Here is a 23,025-nt window from a genome sequence, read left to right as displayed (position 1 = left end):
TACAATGGTTTGGTATTCAACTAAGACCAATGAATCCAAATGATACAACCCAATATCACCAACATTTTTCTCAACATAGTCCATAATTTCCCATGTCTCAACATTTTACCCAACTTATGGACCATTCTCCGGGAGGAGAAGGTAGCACGAACGCAACTCCAACTGAAGAAGTACGAGAAGCGTAACATCTAAAGGATCTTGATGATGTTGTCGTTGAAGTTTCTCCTGGAGAGGCTATGCCGAGGAATTCATGGAGTGTAGCAGAGGATAACGCACTTGTTTCGGCTTACATCAACGCCGGGGGAAATGTTACAAAAAATACAAAAAGGACTAAGAATGGATTTTGGTCTGCAGCTTGTAAATTGTACGAACAAGCACGACTTGCAAATCCTGATGAGCTCTAGAAGACGAGGAATACTAAGTCCTTACAACAACGTTGGGATCACATTAATTCGAATGTGAACAAGTGGGTAGAGGTATACAGTTACGAGATACGACATCCAAAGAGTGGACAATCAGATGCAGATGTTGAAAAACGTGCACATAATGCTTTTGCAATGGCGAACAAAGGTAAACATTTCCATTTGCAACATTGTTTTGAAGTTATGCAAAATTTTCCAAAATGGGATCCGAATGAGGTCATGTAATTACTTGCTGAAAGCGGAGGAAGTGCAAAACGATCTGAACCAGAATCACCAACTGTTGAAGGTGGAAAACCACGAACTCGACCAGATGGCATAAAAAAGACGAAGAGACTAGCAATGGAATCTGGTTCTTCGTCTTCATCTATAAACCTTGATTCGTTCAATACAACTCTTGAAGAATGTAGTGACAAGAGGTATGACCAAGGAGAACGAATGATGGCCTTAATACGAGAGCGAGATGAAGAAAGGAAAAGGCAAAAGGAAGAGGATATGAAGTTCAAAATGTTAAATATGTTGATGATGAAACCTAACCTTGATGAATTTGAGGTAGAAATGTACAAGAAGCTTAGAGAGGAATTTAGTAATAAGTTCTTATGAAGTTGTTCTTCTTATATGTTATTTTAATGTTTTATTTATTTCATGTTTTTAATGTATTAGTTTTATTTAATGTTTTATTTATTTCTGAATTTATTTTAATTTTTTTAATGTATTAGTTTTTATCTTTTAATGTTTTTAATATATGTTTAATCATATTGTAATAGTTACTATTATAATTAATATTATTATGACTGTTATTATTATTATTATTATTAATTTGTAATTATTATTATTAGGAGTGGTAAAAAACAAAAAACAAAATTCAGTGTGTAGTCACTTCATGCATTGATACATCTACTTCATATGTCAACTTTTCTGTAAAGCCATACATATCTCTGAAAAGCTATAGATTATTGTCATGCAAAAATCTAATCTTCTGAAATACATCTCATAATTCAAATTTTGAAATGTGTTACCAAAATATTCTCTTGCATTATTACTTAGTTCATGTGGATCATATTGTCTATATATTGACCAGTTTCATTCACATATAATTCTATCATTGTCATACAAATATTAACATTCAGTTTTATACAAATATTATCAAAAAATTGTAAAATGAATTTTGATTCTAGTTCTTCTACTTCTAGTGATGAAATATGCGATTCCATGTTGTTAGATTCTATTGAGGAAAATCGACAACAACAAGTGATAGAGGATACAGTAAGATATGTTGTTAATACTGATGTAGAAGAACAAGAAGTTCATGGTTCACGACGTGAAAAAATGTCAAGGTGGATCGTTCCAAGAGATCGTGAAGGAGCACATGATCGATTAGTTACAGACTACTTTAGTGACCATCCATTATACGGTGATGAAAAGTTACGACGTAGGTTTCGTATGCGAAAACCTCTATTCATGAAGATAGTGAATACGTTGAGTGCAACTGATAGATTTTTTCAACAACATCCAGATGCCACAATGCGACTGGGTGCTTCTGGAATTCAAAAATGCACTGCAGCAATGAGAATGTTAGCATATGGTTGCCCAGCTGATCAAATTGATGAGTATCTAAAACTTGGGGCAAGTACGGCAAGAGAATGTCTTATACACTTTGTTGATGGAGTGATTCATGAATTCTCAACAGAATACCTGCGGAAGCCAAACGCCGAAGATCTTGTTCGTCTCCTTAAACAAGGGGAAGAAAGGGGTTTTCCTGGCATGATGGGGAGCATCGATTGCATGCATTGAGAATGGAAAAATTGTCCAGCTGGATGGAAAGGAATGTATTAAGGAAGATCTAAAAGGGCGACGGTGATCTTAGAAGCTGTTGTTTCTTGGGATTTATGGATTTGGCATGCCTTTTTTGGCACGCCAGGGACATGCAACGATATAAACGTTCTTCAACGTTCTCCCGTCTTTGACGATATTTTAAATGGTCGAGCTCCACAAGTTAATTTCACTGTGAATGGAAATACCTATAACCAAGGATATTATCTCACAGATGGGATTTATCCAAAATGGGCAACATTTATTTCCGCTATTACCTCCCCACAAACCCCTAAACAGAAGTTGTTTACAATCAAACAAGAGAGTATTAGAAAAGATGTTAAGCGTGCTTTTGGTGTGCTACAAGCTCGATTTGCAATAATTAGACATCCGGCTTTGGCATGGAGTGTCGAAATGCTATGGAAAATCGTGATGGCGTGTATTATCATGCACAATATGATTGTAGAAGATGAGCGCGGTAATTACATGAATTATTGGGATCCAACGGAATTTTCCACCGAACAACCTGAGAATCTAGCAGGATCATCAAGGAGAAGAGCAACAACTTTCACCGTTACCCTTGGGCGTTATAAAGATCAAAATTTAGCTACAATGATGGCTACACGAGATAATCTTCGTGACAAACAAATTAATATATCTTTGAAGATTGATTTGCTGGAACATATATGGGCTAGGTTTGGGAGCACTTTTGTCAACTCACCTTATAAATAAAATGTATTTATGATTTAGTTTCTTGTTTTTCAATTATCGGCTTTTAATGTATTTTTATGTTTCCGAATTTCATGAATTGTCTTTTTACATAATGTATTGCAATGTTCCTTTTTAACTATTTTATATGCATGACAACCGTTCTATTTACTAATTATGCATTTTAAATTATCATTAATTGTACATTTTTGTAATATATTAAAATTGTCATTAATCTAATTATAATAATTTGTCATATTAAATTTACAAATATCTAAAATAGAAGTTGGTGGGGCATAAATAGAAAGGAAGGGGATTCATGAATCCCCTTTGTTGTGGGAAAAAATAAAGAAAGAGGAAGAGGAAGAGGATGGAGATAGTGGAAAATGATGTGGAAGAAAGAGAAATGATGTGTTAAAAGGAGAGAATGAGAGAGAAGAATTAAGGGGATTCATGAATCCCCTCCATTGCACATGCTCTTAAAGAGTTGTACATTTTTTAAATTCCATTTTTCAAAACACCTCAAATATTATTAGCAATAATTTTTGATAAATAAAATTAATTAATTTAATAAAATTAACCGTTTGTGGGTTGTGGGTATAGTAAGTGGACTTGACCAATGAAGTTGAGAGGTACTGTAAAAACAAATTTCTGTCCTTTATAATTTACATGCAAAATTGGTTACTCTCCACTACCAACATTAGCAGAACGAACTCTAAAGAAAATTAGTTTTTCCATATTTTTTCTCCACAATTTTTAAACTTGAGCTTGAAAATGTTGAACGTTATATTTGGATGGAGAAAAGCTTCCAAGTGGTATACAAAAATACACTCATTTGGTCTTTTTTTTTTGTACATTGTAGTGTAATATAACTTTTTGCTCATTTTTTTTACTTCATATGTTTCAGTAAAAAGTTGATCAAGAAAGTTCGATGTCGTCTGAAGATTCTGAAGAACAAAAAAATTACCATTATAAGGCAGTCAAAAGAAGACATTGCTCAGCTTCTGAAGAATGGCTATGAACAGATTGCTTTAAACAGGGTATGCAACATTACTATTTGGTATATTTTATCAACAAATTCTAGGATTACTTAGTTTGAATTGCAGAAAATTTTCAATTTATGCAGCTTGATCAATTATATTTGGATGAGAATATGGTAGCTCTATATGAACTGTTGGATCAATTCTCCAAGTTTATACTACTCAATTATTCATACATTCGTCGACACAAGTATGTATCTCTATTTTACTGATGTAGCTAAGTTTCGCTTTACATAATCTTTAGTAATATTTGGAATGCAGTTTAGTACTATCCATATAACCATATAGCATTGCATTGCATTTTGGTATTTTGAAGGGATCTTCCCAATGATTTAAACGAGGCTGTTTCGACACTCATCTTTGCCTCAGCAAGATGTGGTGATGTTCCAGAGCTTAGGCATGTCAGGAAGCTCTTCAGGGACCGCTATGGTCCGAAGCTTATAACCAGTGCAGTTGAATTGCACCCTGGAAACCTTGTTAACCTTCAGGTTAACTCTATTCTTTTATTACCTAGAAACTTTGCAATTATTTTCTTACTATTTTTTAAGCATTAGTTGGGTGAAATTGCAGGTGAAAGAAAAACTAATCGCACGGTCAAATCCTGAATTTGAAAAGAACAGATTGTTGGATGAAATTGTGAGAAGTTTTTTCTTTAAACCAGAGGTGTTAGCACTTGAATACAAGCCGTATTTTCAAGCACAAACTATAGATTCCTATACTCATTACGTATCAATGCGATTAAATTTGCTTGTGATTTTAAATGTAATAACATAAAAAGTACTTTGTTGCAGGTTACTGAATCTTATGAAGTTGAACAGAAAGAACAAAGTAGCCCTGCTACTAACTTTTCCATTGTGTTGCCATCTCCCAATCTTGTTATCGAAACTCCGTTGCAAGAAGTACAGACCATTGCAAGACTGATCACTTGCTATGAGTATCAAACAGGTGCAATTGATGTTACGAAACCAAACAATAGTGATAAAGCTAGCAGTTCTTCAGAAAGTTCAGTTCAGTATTCTGAGGATTCGATCATTTACCTAGACGATGTACAAGAGTTCATGTTGCCTATGAAAGATGAATTTCACTGCATCGATCAGGATCAAAGATTCTTTGTATTCAGTTTTTCCTCCTTGTATGACAATGTTATGAGTTATAGTGATACAAGGGGTAAAGACGGCGAAATGATTACTAGTGAAAGGATGAGGAGATCAGTATCTAGGGAGATAATAAAAACTGTAGATGATTTGCAATGTGAGAATTATTATGATGATTATAGGTCTATTAGCGACGAACAAGGGCTAGGAAATGCACTCGATTACCAAGTTGAAGGTGAAGAAATCGAAGAATTGGAATGTGGTACCATGGCTCGTGCACGAGTTGCACCATATGTTAGTGTTGCAACAATGCCTCAGGGAATAAAATAGAGTTACAGAGTACAGAAATCATTCGATCGATACCTCAGACTGTAGAGGAGTTGGACGGTATAAGGAACTCGACTTCACCAGGTCATGTACACCCCAAATTGCCAGATTATGATAAGATAGCAGCTAAGTTCAGGGCACTTAAGAATGCGTATCAACATTATAAGAGTACAGTATCTTAGATAATTATGTTCTTTAATTTTTCTAACTTAGCTTTTAAATAAATTAGTAGTTTATTAAAAAGAACTTTTTGTTTTCCATAGCTTGATATTTATTCAACCACAAGCCAGATTTTTGTAATGAAGTGTCACACGACACCATCTCAAATTTACAAATTATCAACAAAGTTAGAAATCAATTACCAATCTTGGTGTCGGATTTCCTATAAAAAATTTGTGTTCAATGATCTTGAGCTTTTAATAACAATTATATATATGTTTTATAAATTGTGAATACATATTATTGTATATTACTGAATAAAGATTTTAAAATATACCAATGTTCTTAAATGTCATTTTTATATTAAATAAAAAAAAAATAAAAAAAAAAACCTAGCAGCTAACAATCAACTGTACCAAACATATTTAATAAGAGCCAACACTCAAACAACCAACATAAGAAATCAATACAAACAGCTAGTCAGACCAGCCAAGTAAACCGCCAGCAGCCAATGGCCAATTGCTAAATAAACTATATTCTATAATGGTCACTTTTTTTTGGTAAATCAAGAGGTTTGACTAGCTAACAAACAATTTTTGATAAACGAGGCATTCACGTTTTTTTTTTTGGCAAATTCCTACCTCAACTTGGTCCCTTTAGAACTAAACCGTCCTCCAAAATCTTACCCGAACAATTTTCACGGCTAAAAATGATAATGACATGCAAATCGATATATTTTATCACACACAAAACAAGGAACTTAAATTATTTTTTTTACCAATTCCGGGCTCAATTTGGAACACTAAGGAATAAAATGACCTCTAAAACTTTAATCGAACATTTTTCAGCACGTAAAACGAGAAAAAATTAATTAGCTAACCACTAACAGAACCCTAACGAAAATCGTTAAGTGGTACCAATAGCTATACTTTTAGAATTTGATAGGTTGTAAAATAAAAACTAGTTTTAAATAGGTACCAAAAATCAAAGTAGGGTATTTTGGTGGTACCAAACATCAAATTATCCTTTAATTTATTTAATTTGTCACATTTACCGTAAATGAAAAACTACAAATTATTTGCAACATATGTATGTTTTCTTTCCTTTTTTAACATGTTATTTCTTTCTTTTTTTTTAACTTGCAATATCCTGCTGAGAAAGAGAGAGAGAGAGAGCGTGTGAGCCTTGTCTAAGCGCGTGAGCTTGGACCGCCATTGCAGTGGGCACTAGAGCACAATCTTCCTCGAAAATTGTGCAGAAACAATAGAAAATCACACAAAAAACAAAGAGGAATAAGAAATCGAAGGAAGCATTGAAAGATTTGGAGGAGGAAATGTCGTCAAACCCAGTAATCGACAATTTCTGGAAGAGCCAATTCTATCACCAAAAGCTTCTCTGGAGGAATTGGAGCAACGAGAACATGTTCGAAGGACTTTCTCAGACTGGGTTAGTACTGTAAAAGCTAGCTCAAAGGGATCATGGAGCAAGGTATTGCCAATTTTCAACCCTTTGTTTTACATGCAAATTCTATTTCTAGGAATTTACAGCATTCTTTTGATGGTGAAAATTGGGGATAATGATGATAATGGGGGAGTTTGAAATAAGTTTATGAATTTGATTGATGATATTTCAGATATTGTAATTTATTTAGAGGATATTCAAGAAGAAATTGATTATTAGAATTCTTCTGTTGTTTGCTTCATTTGTGGAGCTAATCCGCCATTGACTGTAATGGAGGGTTTCTTTCGAAGAATTTAGAGGAATCTGGGTGTTGATAAGGTGTCTTTGAAGGAGAAAGGGATCTTCATAGTTCGATTTAATACTATGGAGAATCGGGATAAGGTGATTGCTGGACCTAAAATCTTTTTGACAATAAACCTGTATTTCTGAAACCTTGGACACCTGATTTGGTAAACTTGATCTAAAATATTGGGGAAAAAAAATCATTGAGGAAGATTGTTTGTAAATTTGGGAATTGGGTGAAAATGGATCAGGCTACTGCATGAAAGGAGAAGCTGCACTTTGCTAAAGTCATGATAGAAGTTGGGTTTGACCAGAAATTGCCTGATTCTATCACTTTTGTCAATGAGAAGGGCAATAGGGTGATGGTGAATCTGACATATGAATGGAGACCTGTTCTTTGTGTCACATGAAAATGACTATGCCATACATCTAAAGATTGTAGAGGAAAAAAGACAACAAAATGGGTGCCTAAGAGGAAGAAGAACTCAAAGGCACAGGTGGAAAAAGATACAGAAAAAGAAAAGAAGGTAACAAAACAGACAGGGAAATGAGGAAAACAAGGAGAATAGTGTTCCTGGAGAAGTACATATTGAGAATTCTTTTCAGCCTATCCTGGATTAAGCTAGGAAAAGTCCTAGTCAGGTGGAAGCAATTGTCACTCATAATGCATTTGCTGCCCTTGATGAAATACAAGATGAGGTGATACCAGGTGACTCTCGTTCTGCAGAAGGTGGAATACCCTCTGACAGTCATGGATAGAATCATGTCATGGAATGTGAAGGGAGCCAACTTGCTAAGCAAACAAATGAAAATAAGGCAGGTAATTTCTGCTAACAATTGTGTCTTAGTTAGGCTCCTTGAAACTAAGGTAAAATCCCATAATATGGGCAAATTTTACCTTAAAGTTTTTTAGGGTTGGAACTTTACTTGCAATAATAGTATGCATCCAGGTGGGAGAATTCTGGTGGCATGGAAATCTCAATATTTTGACTTGAGCATTCTCATGTGCACTAGTCAGATTATTCATTGCTTTGTTAAGCCAAAAAGTATAAATGAGAGTTTTCACTACACTTTTGTTTATGCTTTTAATGCTAACTCTGAAAGAATAATACCTTTGTGGAATGATTTGATGGCTCTAAGTGTCTCCATTAATGATCCTTGGATTGTCATGGGTGACTTCAATTGTATTCTAGAGGCAAAAGAGAGGATAGGTGCTGCTGTAACATGGAAAGACATGGCTGATTTTAGAGACTGTATTAAGAAATGTGGTCTTTATGATATGAAGTATGGAGGAAACTTCTTCACTTGGAATAACAAGCAATGTGGGGATGCCAGGGTTTTCCTTAAAATAGACAGGGGAATGTGAAATGACAAATGGGATAACCTGTTCAGACAAGAAGAAATGTTCTTTGGCAATGAGGGTGATTTTGATCATTGGCCGGGGATTATATCTGTGTATGACGATCAAATGGGAGGTGTAGAAACCTGATTGTGTCTCTTCAAAAAACCAAACCCAGTGATGAGTACCTTTCATGTCTTTGATTATCGAGTCAGTTGAAGAGTTGAAGAGCCTCGTGAATTTCCTTTAGCCTTGACCATATTTCTAACATTTCTTTAAATGTTTTAAACTTAAAATAATTCATTTCGTGTCCTTAAAATCATTCTTTTTGTATCCTTTTTATAAAAACGTCCAAACCAGTTTGTTTTGGTCCATAATCTGGGTCCAATGATTGTGTAGTTTGATGGGGCTTGAAAAATCCTTTCCAACGATATATTATAAGCCCAAATCCGAGTTATAACGAAGAAGTTATGGCCAAAATACTAAACTTGGTCCAAACCGAGCCTTATCTGCGGATCCAATGATCATGTGGAGGGTCCATTTATCTTAACTGTATTTCTAAAACCATGAGGATTTATCATAAGTTTCTAGAATTCTCTAGAATGTTGTTTTGAGTCCTAAATCCCTTAGGATTGATTATTATCTTTTGGAATCTTCTAGAAGGTTCTAATTTATCCTGTTTTTGAAAAGATAAAGTTTAAGAATTTTATATAGGATAAAATATGTGTTTTTAATAGATTTAATTTTGATAAAATAGGGATAAGTACGGACATTCGACTGACCCAATTTGATTGGACGTCGGATTCCGTACGGATCTTATCTTCTGAAAAGCATCGCGTAGCAATGGAATCATCGCCAGTGATTCTAATATCACGTAGCGATATAAGTATCGCGACGCGACGAAAGGCGTTTTACTCCGAGTCGGATTTTGATTCTTTTTCTAATCTTTTCCCTCATTTTTTTCCTATAAAAAGGGACGTTTTCCTCCGTTTTCATTCACCAACAATGATCATCTAACCCTCTCTCTAAGCTTTAGGTTTTTCTCTCTGTTTCTTAGCCTAGCCTAAACACATCACATCATACGACCATTGCGAGATTTGAATACTCCAAGCCCTTCTTGTAGTTGCCTTCGTCCTCGACATGAAAGGTTGATAGTTCTGAGGGTTTGGTCTCAAATCGCTATTTCAATAATTATTTGATTTATTTACTTAGTTTGATTTATTTCTTTCTTGAAGTTACTAACGTGTGTATTATTTTGATAGAAAGAGATACGAGGCATCAAAGTGAGTAGATCTACAATCCTTATTCCTTTGATATAGAAATCATGCTTAGACTATTATTTTAATTCCTAGTATCATGTTAGGATGTCTTTATGATTTCTAGTATCATGTTAGGATGTTGATTTTGGTTTCTAGTATCATGTTAGGGTGTTAATTGATATTACTTATATCATGTTGCTTTCTAGTATCATGCTTAAGCTAAAGCTTTGATCTTTATTATTTAGTGACATGGTAGGGTTTGTTATTAATCCGTTTAAAGTCATGCCTAGGATCTTGCTAATATTATTTTGGAGATATTGCTTTGTTATTATGATGATGATTTGTTGTGTTAATTATAATATGTTGCTTGATTATTCATAATTTATTGTTATTGCTTGATCACGCCCTTTCTTGCAGGTTTAAAGGGAATTTGTACTTGAATTACGTCTAATAAAATAATTAATAATTCGAATTTAGGTCTAATATGATTTTAATTTCAAGTGATCGCCAATAATAGATTTATTTGTGCATTAATAATCAACCAACGTAGATTAAACAGGTTTAGGACTAACTTGTTGTATGTATGTTGATTGGGAAGTGCACATGATATCATAAAAATAAAGTAGAGGCCGATTTAGGGCGGGTTCAATCTCTTTTAGGTTGGATTCATACCATCATCCCCGAATAACTAGTCATGGTTCCGAGCCACTATGGAGTTAGCGATCTCCGTGACCGTGAATGGGGTGTAACCTTCACACCCGTGAACGGTTTACAAGTTCCTAAAACTTGTTGGTGACTCTTTTATCTCTAGCTTCTTTCCGTTTGGACGCCACCATGCTTAAATGCATGATCACAGTGGGGCTCAAAGTTAATGTTTGAAATTTTCCTTACAGGAGGCAATAAACCTATAGATCATAGACGGAGTTTTAGAAAGAGTTACATGTTATGCCACCTATATATCTGTAGCACTGGATTTTATCTATCATTTGGCGTATGTTTCGAAATACCACAGCTTGTCCAGTTTAGGAGTTCTTTTTAAGTAGCGTCCAACCTTCTTTATTTCTTTTCGTGTCAAGTCTAATTTTCATAATTAACCGGTTTAATGAATAAACAAGATCTTCTTTGGTCTTATATGAGTCTAACCACATGTCTAGTCACATGGTCATGACACGAGTCTCGAACATATCACGTACACTCACAAGTCTTCACACAATTTGTACATACTTTTTTCACATTATGAGCATGTCTTAAGGTCCATGCATAAGTCTTCTTTTCCATGATTTGAGTTGAGGGTCTATTCTATTCTTGGATTTTTCCACTTCTTTCCACAAATACACTCTTTCCTTTTACACCATCACATACCTTACACTTTCTTTCTTATAAAACTTTCCACATTCTCTCATCTTACTTGCATTCCCCATACATATCATTCACCTCATACACCTATGCATGCTGAATCGAGTTTGAGTCAAGTAATTGACAATGAGTGACCATGTTTTCCCTTTCCACAGCGTTTGTTCAAGGAGAGAAGAGCGTTTAATCAAAGACAACACCTTTGTTCAAGTACTACTCTTTGATAGATCGATTCGACGCAGAAAAAAAAAAAAAAGGTTCATAATAATGGCTAATCAAGAAGAAGTTTTCTTAAGTATTACCAGGGAAAACTCGTCAATTCTAAAAGAAGACGTTCATAAACTGTGAGATATCGTTGCCATGTTCTTGAATATGGTGGAAGGCCTAGAGAATCGGATGATGGTCATTGAACAAAACTCTCATCGTCAGGATCGAAAGAATGAAAAGAACGAGTATCCTCCTACTCCTTCTTCCCATCAAGGATTTAAGGAAAAACTCAATGCTCCTAAGCCACGGGTAAAACGAACCATTGATGAATACACACCAATAGGAATGACTTATAATGAAGCTTTCGATTATCTCCATGGTCAAGGTCTCAATCATCCCATTGGTCCAATCCAAGATCTAGTACCTGAGAAACGGCTTCCCAATTGGGATCCAAACTCATATTGCAAATATCATAGAGGCCACGGTCACACCATCGAAAAGTGCTTCACCCTTAAAATCACATTCAAGACTTCATAGATTCAAATTGTCTTCATGTTCCTTTGAGCAATAAGAAAGCAAAGATTAATAACAATGGCCCGACAATGGCAAGAGCAGGAAGAACAACAATCCTTCTTCCGCTTCTTTCCATCAAAATGGCAGTTACATCGATGAAATCTAGGCTCTTGACAAAGATGTTTTAAAGACCAAGGAACAAGACAAAAAGTTCACCCTAATTTGAATAAGCTACAATATCGTCTTTGATCGACTCCATGCCAAGGGATCATCACTCCAATTGGGCCTATGCAAGATCCCCCCTGGAAAGAGAACACCCGAATGGAATCCCGACTCCTATTGCAAGTACCATCGAGGCAACGACCATACCACAGATGAATGTCACAGGTTTTAAAACCTCATTCAAGATCTCATCAATGCAAACAAGATCCCATCCCCCAGCTGCTGGCAAGAAGACCGAGTTGTGATAAGCACAAAGCACAAGGTGCGCTTCAATGACAAAGATTTCATGCTTCTTTTCCTATTTTTGTTTTTCCCCTTCCCCTTAATAAGTCTAGCATAGGCACCCTTCATCTTCCTTAGAGTTATTTCATAAGTTTATCTTCACCCTTTCCATTTTAATAAAATGAGCATTTATTTCCTTGCATATGACCATTACATTGCATTTTACTTATTAAAAAAAAAAAATCAAAAAATCATTGCCGAACTAAGCACAAGGTATGCTAATGATTTGAGGCACCCCTTGTTGCCACATCATATTACCTTTACCCTTTTCATTCATTACACAATCCCTTTCTTTATAAACCACTTTGAGCCCTGTCTAACGATATACCTTTTATTTTTTCAACCCACATTTACCTACCCTTGGGATGGGATGGTGTGTAACTTACGCAATTATCAAAGCCAAATACAAAAGCTTGAGTGACAGTTATCAAAATTTTGAAAGTTCAAAAAAAAAAAAAAAAAAAAATACAAAAAAGTTCAAAATGCAATAAAAGTGTGCAAAAGGTCGGGCAAGTGTTCCAATGTCTTTGATATGAACATGTCTTTGATACGAACACGTCTCAGATTGCGTCTCTTATCGAGTGCTTGGTACCATGCCTAGAAACATGAATGCCAAGTGAATGATAGATCGCATGATCAAGATTGCCCACTCTTATACAAAAGAAAATTCAAAAACAAATTTCAAATGCAAAAAATAAACAAAAGAAATTTAAAAGTGAGAAACCTCAAGCATACAAACACCAAGATTCAAATGCAAGGTTGCACACCTTGAGGGCTTATTTTAGGTCTTGAGCCTTTATCTTTTCTTCAACCTTTAGCCTAACCCCATCACAACCCTTGAAAGACCTCTTTGAGGCATACACACACTTGTGCAAGGTTCGGCTAGAGCTACGTTCGGCCTGATTTCTAACGGATACGTAGGCAACCTCACATTGGGGTGCGGCCGTAATAAAAATGCATTCATCACATTCATATTTACATTCATGCATGATCATATCAAGGGATCTCCAATGCTCATCCCTTATCCATTTAGAGTTAGACTTGGGGGCTTGATCCCTACTTCATTAGCCTACCCAGGCTAATAGTCACCATCATTTGGCTCTTCTCAAAATATTCATTAGGCTCCACACAAAATATTTTTCCACACCCTTAGCTTTTGCAGCCTAACTTTAGCATCACTTTCATACACGTCACAAATACATAGCCAAATGATACTTCCCTTAGGAACCCTTTGTCATGGAATCTTGACACAACTTTGAAGCACGCCTTGTCATCTTAGAATCACTCATTATCATAATCATCATTGCATCACAATGTGTGAAGTACTTAGCCTCCGCGCCTAAGTTACCCAAATACTTTCATTACCGAACCATTAATTAAGATAGTCTAGGATGCTACAATCCTTGCACCACGAGATACAACATCAACGCATACGCTTGATTAAGCTCATTAAACATGCACCATCGCTTCATTCATTCTTTTCATCTCTTTTTCCATTTGGGAAAGTTCAAAACCTTCATCTTTCACCGACACTCTACCTCTTTTCATTTTCACGTCTTTCTTTTCGGGAGAAAGTCGATACCCTCCACAAAAAATGACGGAATTTTTTTGCTTTTCTGTATTTTCGAGTCACACAAACACAGTTGAGTCATGTATACACGTTGAGTCGCATAACATCGAGTTGAGTCTACACATGTGTCAAAACGCATTGAGTCGAGTTGATTTAAACACATTGAGTCACACAATGAGTTGAGTAACACTAAACCTTGGGTCAACCTCAAGATAAACATAAGCAAAGTCCTACATAGTGAATAAACACAAGAACAACTACGGTGCCAGAGGACGAGGAACACCGAATGCATCATAAAACACTACACTCCGCGAGGCCAGCCCCTGACCAGCATCACTAGTCGTCGGAATGGTAATGGTAGGACCAGCCCATTGAGTACCTCCGCCAGCAAAAGAAGTAGGTTGTTCCTGCTGCGACGATGAGTAAACCTCATACGTCCCACCAGCAAACTGAGACGACACCCCAGCTGCAAAAGAGCCCGGGGACTCATATGGACAAAGCACCGGAGTACCATTTCTAGATCAGCAAATTAGGATGGAAGAGCGTCGATTTGCAACCAGTTTGAAGCGATTTGGTTGGGAAACGACCAAGAACAAAGACTTTGAAGTTTTCGGCAAAAATGAATAAATTACGAGCAACCCCGGAAAAAGGAAGAAGAAGGGGTTCAAATCTGGAAAATGAAAAAATATTGCCGAGCGATGAAAATATTGCAATGCGATACTCCCATCGCGGCGCGATGAAGCCTGAAGTTGCGCGATGCGCCTGCTACAGCTAGCGTCAAACTCTGTGGATCCCATAAATGGATTATGCAGACTACATTTAATGTTTGGGCTCCTAGGTGCGCCATTTAGCCTCTTATCAATTGATTTGATTAGTAATCGGCCCGATTACAAGTTTGGTTGATGATCGGTTTGATGACGATCATTTCAATGACTTAAGCGCCTAAACATTGGCTCATCAAAATACACAAGCGCCTAAGCATCGGCTCGTTACACTTAAACGCGCCGAAGCATTGGCAGAGCACAATTCATCGCACCAATACACTGGTGCAGTCCACCGAAGCACTGGAGGAGCACATATTCAGCATAGCGAAGCATGGGTTAACCCCGCTTAAAGCATTGGCGAGATTTGGGGATCACTAAGCATTGAGATCTTCGATAGCTTTCCTTAGGGTGTGGAGGTTGTCAGTATTAATTGGTCACGTCGAAGCAATGGTAAGATTTTTTAAAATGGCGACACACTGCGGTCTTCGACGATGTCCCGAAGCATGGAGGAGATTGTCAACAGTGGCGAAGCACGACCACAAGAACAATGAAGCGACGAAGCACTGCCACAACGACAACAACAGCGGCGATGCATTACCATGGCGAAGCATAGCCACAACGACGATAATGGCGGCGAAGCACAGCCGTGGCAAAGCATGGCCACAAAACTGAAGATGGCGAAGCACGGTCACCTTTGACGATGTTCCCTAGGGTTTGGAAGATTGTCACTACAACTGAAGATAGCGAAGCAATGCTGTCTTTGACGGCGTTCACGAAACATTGTGGAGGTTGTCAAACAAATTAGATCAGACAAGATGCGTGTACTCGACGGTGCAAGATACGCGTTTCTATCTCCCTTATTTGTATAACTAGCAATTTTTTGCACGTATCGGCGTTGAAAAGAATTATCTAGAATCGCCAAGCGTTCTGAATCATTCTCTGTCCCTATCAATATTTTGACTTTTGTTTTCGAAACTTATGTTTCTCCAAACTCAGTCAAAGTGGGGGCTTTTGTAGACGCCTAATTACGTCTCCCAAAAAACCAAACCCCGTGATGAGTACCTTTCACGTCTTTGACTATCGAGTAAGGGAAGATTTGAAGAGTCACGTGAATTTCCTTTAGCCTTGACCATATTTCTAACCTCTCTTTAAATGTTTTAAACACAAAATAATTCATTTCGTGTACTTAAAATCATTCTTTTCGTATCCTTTTTATAAAAACGTCCAAATCAGTTTGTTTTTGTCCATAATCATGGTCCAATGATTGTGTAGTTAGATAGGGTTTGAAAAAATCTTTCCAACGATATATTATAAGCCCAAATACAAGTTATAAAGAAGTTATGACTAAAATACTATACTGGGTCCAAATCGAGCCTTATCTGCGGACCCAATGATCATGGTTGAGGGTCCATTTATCTTAACTGTATTTCTAAAACCATTAGGATTTATCATAAGTTTCTAGAATTCTCCAGAATGTTGTTTTGAGTCCTAAATCCCTTAGGATTGATTATTATATTTTGGAATCCTCTAGAAGGTTCTAATTTATCCTATTTTTGAAACGATAAAGTTTAAGAATTTTATATCGGATAAAACATTAATAAATTAATTCTGATAAAATAGGGATAAGTACAGACATTCGACTGACCCAATTTGGTTGGAAGTCAGATTCCGTACGGACCTTATCTTTTGAAAAGCATCGCGTAGCGATGGAATCATCGGACGGCGATTCTAATATCGCGCAGTGATATAAGCATCGCGACGCGATGAAACCATCGCCATGCGATGAAAGGCGTTTTACTCCGAGTCGGATTCTGCCTCTTTTTCTAATCTTTTCCCTATAAAAAGGGACGTTTTCCTCCGTTTTCATTCACCAATAATGATCATCTAACCCCCTCTCTAAGCTTTAAGCTTTTCTCTCTCTTTCTTAGCCTAGCCTAAACACATCACATCATACGACCTTTGCGAGATTTGAATAGTCCAAGCCCTTCTCGTAGTGTCCTTCGACCTTGACGTGAAAGGTTGATAGTTTTGAGGGTTTGGTCTCAAAACTCTATTTCAATTATTATTTGATTTATTTACTTAGTTTGATTTATTTTTTTCTTGAAGTTTCTAACGTGTGTATTGTTTTGATAAAAAGAGATACGAGACATCAAAGTGAGTAAATCTACAATCCTTATTCCTTTGATATAGAAATCATGCTTAGACTATTATTTTAATTCCTAGTATCATGTTAGGATGTCTTTATGATTTCTAGTATCATGTTAGGATGTTGATTTTGATTTCTAGTATCATGTTAGGGTGTTAATTGATATTGCTTATATCATGTTGCTTTCTAGTATCATGCTTAGGCTAAAGCTTTGATTTTTATTATTTAGTGACATGGTAGGGTTTGTTATTAATCCGTTTAAAGTCATGCCTAGGATCTTGCTAATATTATTTTGGAGATATTGCTTTGTTATTATGATGATGATTTGTTGTGTCAATTATAATATGTTGCTTGATTATTCATAATTATTGTTATTGCTTGATCACGCCCTTTCGTGCAGGTTTAAAGGGAATTTGTACTTGAATCACGTCTAATAAGATAACTAATAATTTGATTTTAGGTCTAATATGATTTTTTCAAATGATCGCCAATAATAGATTTATTTGTGCATTAATATTCAACCAACATAGTTTAAATAGGTTTAGGACTAACTTGTTTTATGTATGTTGATCAGGAAGCACACATGAATATCATAAGAATTTAGTAGAGGCTGATTTAGGGCGGGTTCAGTCTCTTTTAGGTTGGATTCGTACATCATCTCTGAATATCCAGTCATGGTTTCGGACCACTATGGAGTTAGCGATCTCCGTAATTATGAATGGGGTGTAACCTTCACACCCATGAACGATTTACATGTTCCTTAAACTTGTTGGCGACTCTTTTATCTCTACCTTCTTTCCCTTTGGACGCCACCATGCTTAATTGTATGATCACAGTGGGGCCCAAAGTTGATTTATGAAATATTCCCTACATGAGGCAAGAGAACTTTTAGGTATTTTAATATGTGGAGCAATGGAACTGAGTTTGCAGGTGTTGTTTCCCAAGCATGGCAGAAGCATGTTCAAGGAACTCCAATGTATTGTGTGGTGCAGAAGCTGGAGGAAGTCAAGAGATGCTTGATCATTTTGAGCAAAAATAGAGTTTAAAATGTTGAAATCCAGTACAATTTGGCAAAGCAAAACCTTGACAAATGTCAGACTGCTCTCCACAACAAGCCAACTGACAATGTTGCTAGAGAAAATGAAAATGTGGCTAGAAAAGAGTTGCTGCTAGCTCAGGACCTTTACTTTTCTTTCTTGAAACAGAAAGCAAAAGTGGAATGGTCAATGGAAGGAGATCAGAACACAGCCATTTTTCATAGAGCTCTCAGGAAAAGACAAATGCAGAACAAGATTTACACTATTCAAGATATACAGGGCACACAGGTCGATATGGTTGACATTCCTAGGGCTTTCTTGGAGTACTATGATGCATTACTGGGTACTGCTGCCACCTAAAGATCACATGTTAATAACCATGTTGTCCAATCTGGGATCCTGATCACAACAGCCATGTCTGACACTTTAACAAGTGATTTTACTTTGCAGAAAGTAAAGAAAGTTATGTTTGACATAAATGAGAATAAAGCACCTAGTCCTGATGGATTAGGGAGCAATTTCTTCAAGAAAAGATTGAACATAGTGGGTGAAGATGTAAGCAAGGTTGTATTGAATTTTCTGCAAACTGGCAAGCTTTTGAAGGAAATAGATTCAACCTCGATTACATTGGTTCCTAAAACTAAGTCTCCTCTCAATGTGACTGAGTTTAGGCCAATTGCCTGCTGTAATGTACTTTATAAGTGCATTTCAAAAGTCTTATGTGATAGGTTGAAACAAGTGTTGCCTCATCTCATTGCTGAGAATCAAAGTGCATTTGTTCATAGTAGATATATAGTCCACAATATCATGGTTTGTCAAGATTTAGTGTGACATTATGGGCGTTCTGGTGCTAGTCTTAGCTGTCTCATCAAGTTGGACTTGAAGAAAGCTTATGACACTGTGGAGTGGGACTTTATAGAGGAAATGATGCAGGCTCTCAACTTCCCTGAGCACTTTGTAAAACTCATTATAGTGTGTGTGAGAACTCCAAGATTCTCTCTTATGATCAATGGCTCTCTACATGGCTATTTTCAATCTAAGAGAGGATTAAGACAAGGAGATCCTCTTTCTCCTTTAATTTTTGTCCTATGCATTGAATACCTTTCTCGGGTTCTGAAAATATTCAGCTCCAAAACTGATTTTAAGTTTCACCCCAGATGCAAGGCAGCAGGGCTCACTCACTTATGTTTTGCAAATGATTTAATCCTTTGCTTTAAAGGAGATCTGAAATCTATAAAACTACTCATGAAGGGATTCCAAGTCTTCCCTAAAGCTACTGATATTCAAGCCAGCCCAGAGAAGACATCAGTTTACTGTGCTGGTATACAAGATTATACAATAGAAGAAATTTTGCGGACTACAGGCTTCACAAGAGGTAGATTACCTTTTAGGTTGGGTGTCCCTATCTGTTCAAAAAAGATTTCTGTTGTTTAGTGTGAACATCTCGTTGATAGAATGTGTTCTAGAATCAAGATTTAGAGCTCCAAAAATCTCTCTTTTGCAGCAAGAGTAACTCTGATAAATTCTGTCCTTCTAAGCATCCAAGTGTACTGGGCACAAATCATGGTCTTACCTAAGGCCATTTTAGAGAAGATTAATGCCATCTGTAGGAATTTTCTATGGCATGGAAGCCTGCACCACAAAGCTTGTTATGTGGCCTGGAGATATGTGTGCAAGAAAAAGTCATAGGGTAGATTAGGCATACAAGATGATGAAACCTGGAATACTGCAGCTCTTGGCAAACATGTTTGGGCTATAGCACAAAAGAAAGAGAACCTATGGATCAAATGGGTGAGCAGTGTATATTTGAAAGGGAAAGATTGGTTTAAGTACAAGCCACAGGCTGATGCAAGTTGGTATTGGAAAAACCTGTGTGAAGTAAAGGAGAAATTAAAGAATCTTTACTCTGCTAGTCAATTTGGGCAGGGAGGGTACAAGATTAATAAGCATTCAAGTCTTAAGGCCTAGCTACCCTAAATGCAGGTGGGATAAATTTGTCTGGGAAAGATGGGCTGTTCCAAAACACAAGTTTATCTCATGGCTGGCAATTCAGGGAAAACTAATGACCAGAGATAGAATACATAGTTTTGGTGCGGGAACTTTGACAGACTGCCTTCTTTGTAGAGATGAGACAGAGTCACGTGATCATTTGTCCTTCAAGTGCAGTTATATATAGTAAGAAGATATGGGATCAGATCCTACATTGGTTGAATACAAGATGCAATGTTAGAACCCTGACAGTGCTATTAAGGCAGATTAAAAATCAGCATTCAAGCTTCCAGAAAGGGCTGCTTAGAGTATGTGCTCTGGCAATCATCTATCAGATCTGGAGAGCTAGAAATGTAGCTCTTTGGGATATGAAAGTCCTATGTATAGATACAGTTGTAAAGTGTATAAAGTTTGAGGTGAGAAACAGACTTCTAGGTGTAAATTCTAAGAAGATAAAGATTGTAGATAGAGAAAATATAGAAAAACTCATTGTATAGGTTTTTCTTTATTTTGTTTGTTGGGCTGTTTGTAGCCTGGTGGTTTGCTCCCTATTGGGACTTGTCTGTGAAAAGTTTTTTTGAGCTGTAAAATTTCTACACTGATTTACCAAAAAAAAAAAAAAAAAAAAAACCAAAAAAAGAAATCCCTACTGGGGAAGAAGACCATGAGACGATCGTATCAGATGTGGTGTTCTGAGGATTAAGAGAAGAGTTAGTATACGAGGGGTGAAGCGAGTCTAGAAAATTTCCAGCATGCCATTCTTGGTAGAGAGAAAAAGCACTGAAGAGAATTGTATGGATAGAGAGGGTTGAGGCTTTGAAAACAGTCACATTTCTGCATTTTCAAATACTTTATGAAATAATTACAAACTTGGGAAGCAGACATTAAGATAGAAATTTAAGAGAAGATAAAAGAGCATGGAGGGAAAAAGAAGGAGGAGGAAGGATGCCAATCCATTTTCTAACAAATTAAATGAGGTAGAGCAAAGGTGAAAAGAGAAAGGGCAATGCAAAAATAAATGACCCTGGGTTTCAGGTGTTATAGAAGGCACAATGACAATGAACATTAATACTCCTAGAAGTAAAAGTGTGATGAGTAGGAAGACTATTATAGAGAATTTGCCATTAAAAAGCTGAATTTTAGGGGGAATATCCAAATTCCATATTTAATGAAATTCCCACTTCGGAGAACTATAGGGGAGTGGTTATGAACTAACCATGTAGCAGATTTAACCGTAAATTGACCATCTTAAGATAAACCTTAATAAGCTTCATCAGCCATGACAGAGGAAGGTAAGGGAATGCCTCGTATTTTTTTTTTTTTTTTATCCAGATCAGCCGGAAAGACAAAGAGAAGTAGAGTGATCCCAAGAGTTATCATCTGTAATAAAGGTATCTACAATGAGATCAAGATTTGGGATTTGATCTAGGTCCAAGTCTACCAAGGCTATGACATTAGTATCAGCATACCAATTAAGTTAAATATCAACCCAAAGAACCGTTTTCTCGTTTTCAAATAAGGCCGTGAATTAGAAGAGGCCGGATTTAAAGAACTTTAATCCAGATCCAGGAATCCTTAGTTTGGGAGTTAAAGTTAATGACTTGTAAACCAGCCCATGTGCCATTTTTTTACCTAACTTGTTCTGTAGTAAAGTAAACTTTGCTCAATGGAAATTAAAAAAAAAATGGCCGAAGTTACTGAATGTTAAATAAATTAAAGCATGTGAAGACAAATAAAACAGGGAAAATGTTATTGGATGCTAAATGAAGCATGCATGGAGAATTAAAGACTAGTATTAATAAAAAAAAGATCGGTAACATCACCTAAATAATTGAGCTTAGTTTGTTCTTAAGTAGTCATAAGCCACCTTAATTTATAATTTAATACTACATGTTCAAAAGGCTATTTCTGCCCGCCAAAAAAGGAAGATAAAAAAAAAAGTTAAGTATAGAGGTCATATGGTAGTATACATAGGAGATAACATGAAGAGTGATAATAAATATAGAGTTGCTCAAACACCCTTGTTTTGTGGCTTTACTTGATTTGGCACGAGACAAGCATGTTGACTCTCCCACCATGTTAAGATTGTGGATCCCTTGTGATGAGGATGTGTTTCTTGATGTTGTTCGATGCATTAGCTCATCAATCATTCGTCGTCATCGTTGTCCCTACCGAAGAACAATTACTAGTCTTTTTTGCCTGTAATGATATTATAACTTCGAATTCGAGTGTTATGCACATTTTTTATTTTTCCTTTTTTTTTTCTTTTCCAAGATTACGGTTGTTCATAATATTGTGGACTACAGACCAAGAGTGGTCTTTATTTTTAACTGTAAAGATACCTTTAATAGAATTACAAAGTAATCAGATTATATTTAAGTTCAAATTCATAATTATTGTATGGTAATCAAAAGTCATTATGCTTCTTATATTAGTCAGTAAAGATATAGGTGGGATAGAACTATCCCGTCTCAATGTTATTGATTATAATAAAGTTATGAAAAAGAGAATGTTAGAGAAAACGAGAGAAAGGTTAATAACATTGATGTAACTCTATAAGTAAATACAGTACTTGAGTAAGCAATTAAATATGACTAGATACATTTAATTTAATTAGGTACATTTTTTTATTTTTTATTTTTTGTGAGGCCACATGTTTTCTTTTTTTAACTAAGAGTTAGGATATATAGCACTGTCAAAACGGTTTGACAGTTCGGTTTCGGTTCGGTTTGAAATCGGTTCGGTTTGAAATCGGGTCGATTTGAAATTGGTTTAAATGTCTAACGGGTCGGTTTCGGTTCGGTTTAAATAATTATCGGTTCGGTTCGGTTTCGGTTTATTCTTGAACGGTTTAAATTCGGTTCGGGTTCTAAACGGTTCGGTTTGTAAACGGTTCGGTGCAAACGGGTTGCGGTTTGTTAACGGTTCGGTGTAAACGGTCTTTAACCCGGTTTAAATTCGGTTCGGGTTGTAAACGGTCCGGGTAGTAAACGGTTCGGTGCAGACGGGTTGCGGTTTGTTAACGGTTTGGTGTAAACGGTT

The 23,025-nt window shown here is 36.3% G+C and overlaps 2 protein-coding genes and 1 long non-coding RNA gene across 3 annotated transcripts; all 3 read left to right on the top strand.

The window, feature by feature from the left end:
* The first annotated feature begins 1,580 nt into the window (after positions 1 to 1,580).
* On the top strand, positions 1,581 to 2,213 carry LOC110685258. Its single transcript, XM_021861755.1, has one exon. It carries the CDS (start codon positions 1,581 to 1,583, stop codon positions 2,211 to 2,213), a length of 633 nt encoding a protein of 210 aa, XP_021717447.1.
* A 7,670-nt stretch (positions 2,214 to 9,883) lies between these two features.
* On the top strand, positions 9,884 to 12,943 carry LOC110685177. The gene is made up of 2 exons (XR_002503937.1): positions 9,884 to 9,924; positions 11,412 to 12,943. It is a non-coding gene; the product is annotated as an uncharacterized LOC110685177 (long non-coding RNA).
* A 4,916-nt stretch (positions 12,944 to 17,859) lies between these two features.
* Positions 17,860 to 18,354, top strand: LOC110685257. The gene is made up of 2 exons (XM_021861754.1): positions 17,860 to 17,961; positions 18,019 to 18,354. Exons 1-2 carry the CDS (start codon positions 17,860 to 17,862, stop codon positions 18,352 to 18,354), a joined length of 438 nt encoding a protein of 145 aa, XP_021717446.1.
* Positions 18,355 to 23,025: the final 4,671 nt, after the last annotated feature.

This window comes from Chenopodium quinoa, unplaced genomic scaffold (genome assembly GCF_001683475.1).
Source record: "Chenopodium quinoa cultivar QQ74 unplaced genomic scaffold, ASM168347v1, whole genome shotgun sequence".
Taxonomy (NCBI): domain Eukaryota; kingdom Viridiplantae; phylum Streptophyta; class Magnoliopsida; order Caryophyllales; family Amaranthaceae; genus Chenopodium; species Chenopodium quinoa.
Note: the sequence above shows the minus strand (reverse complement) of the source record. Positions and strands in the feature narration are given on the sequence as shown.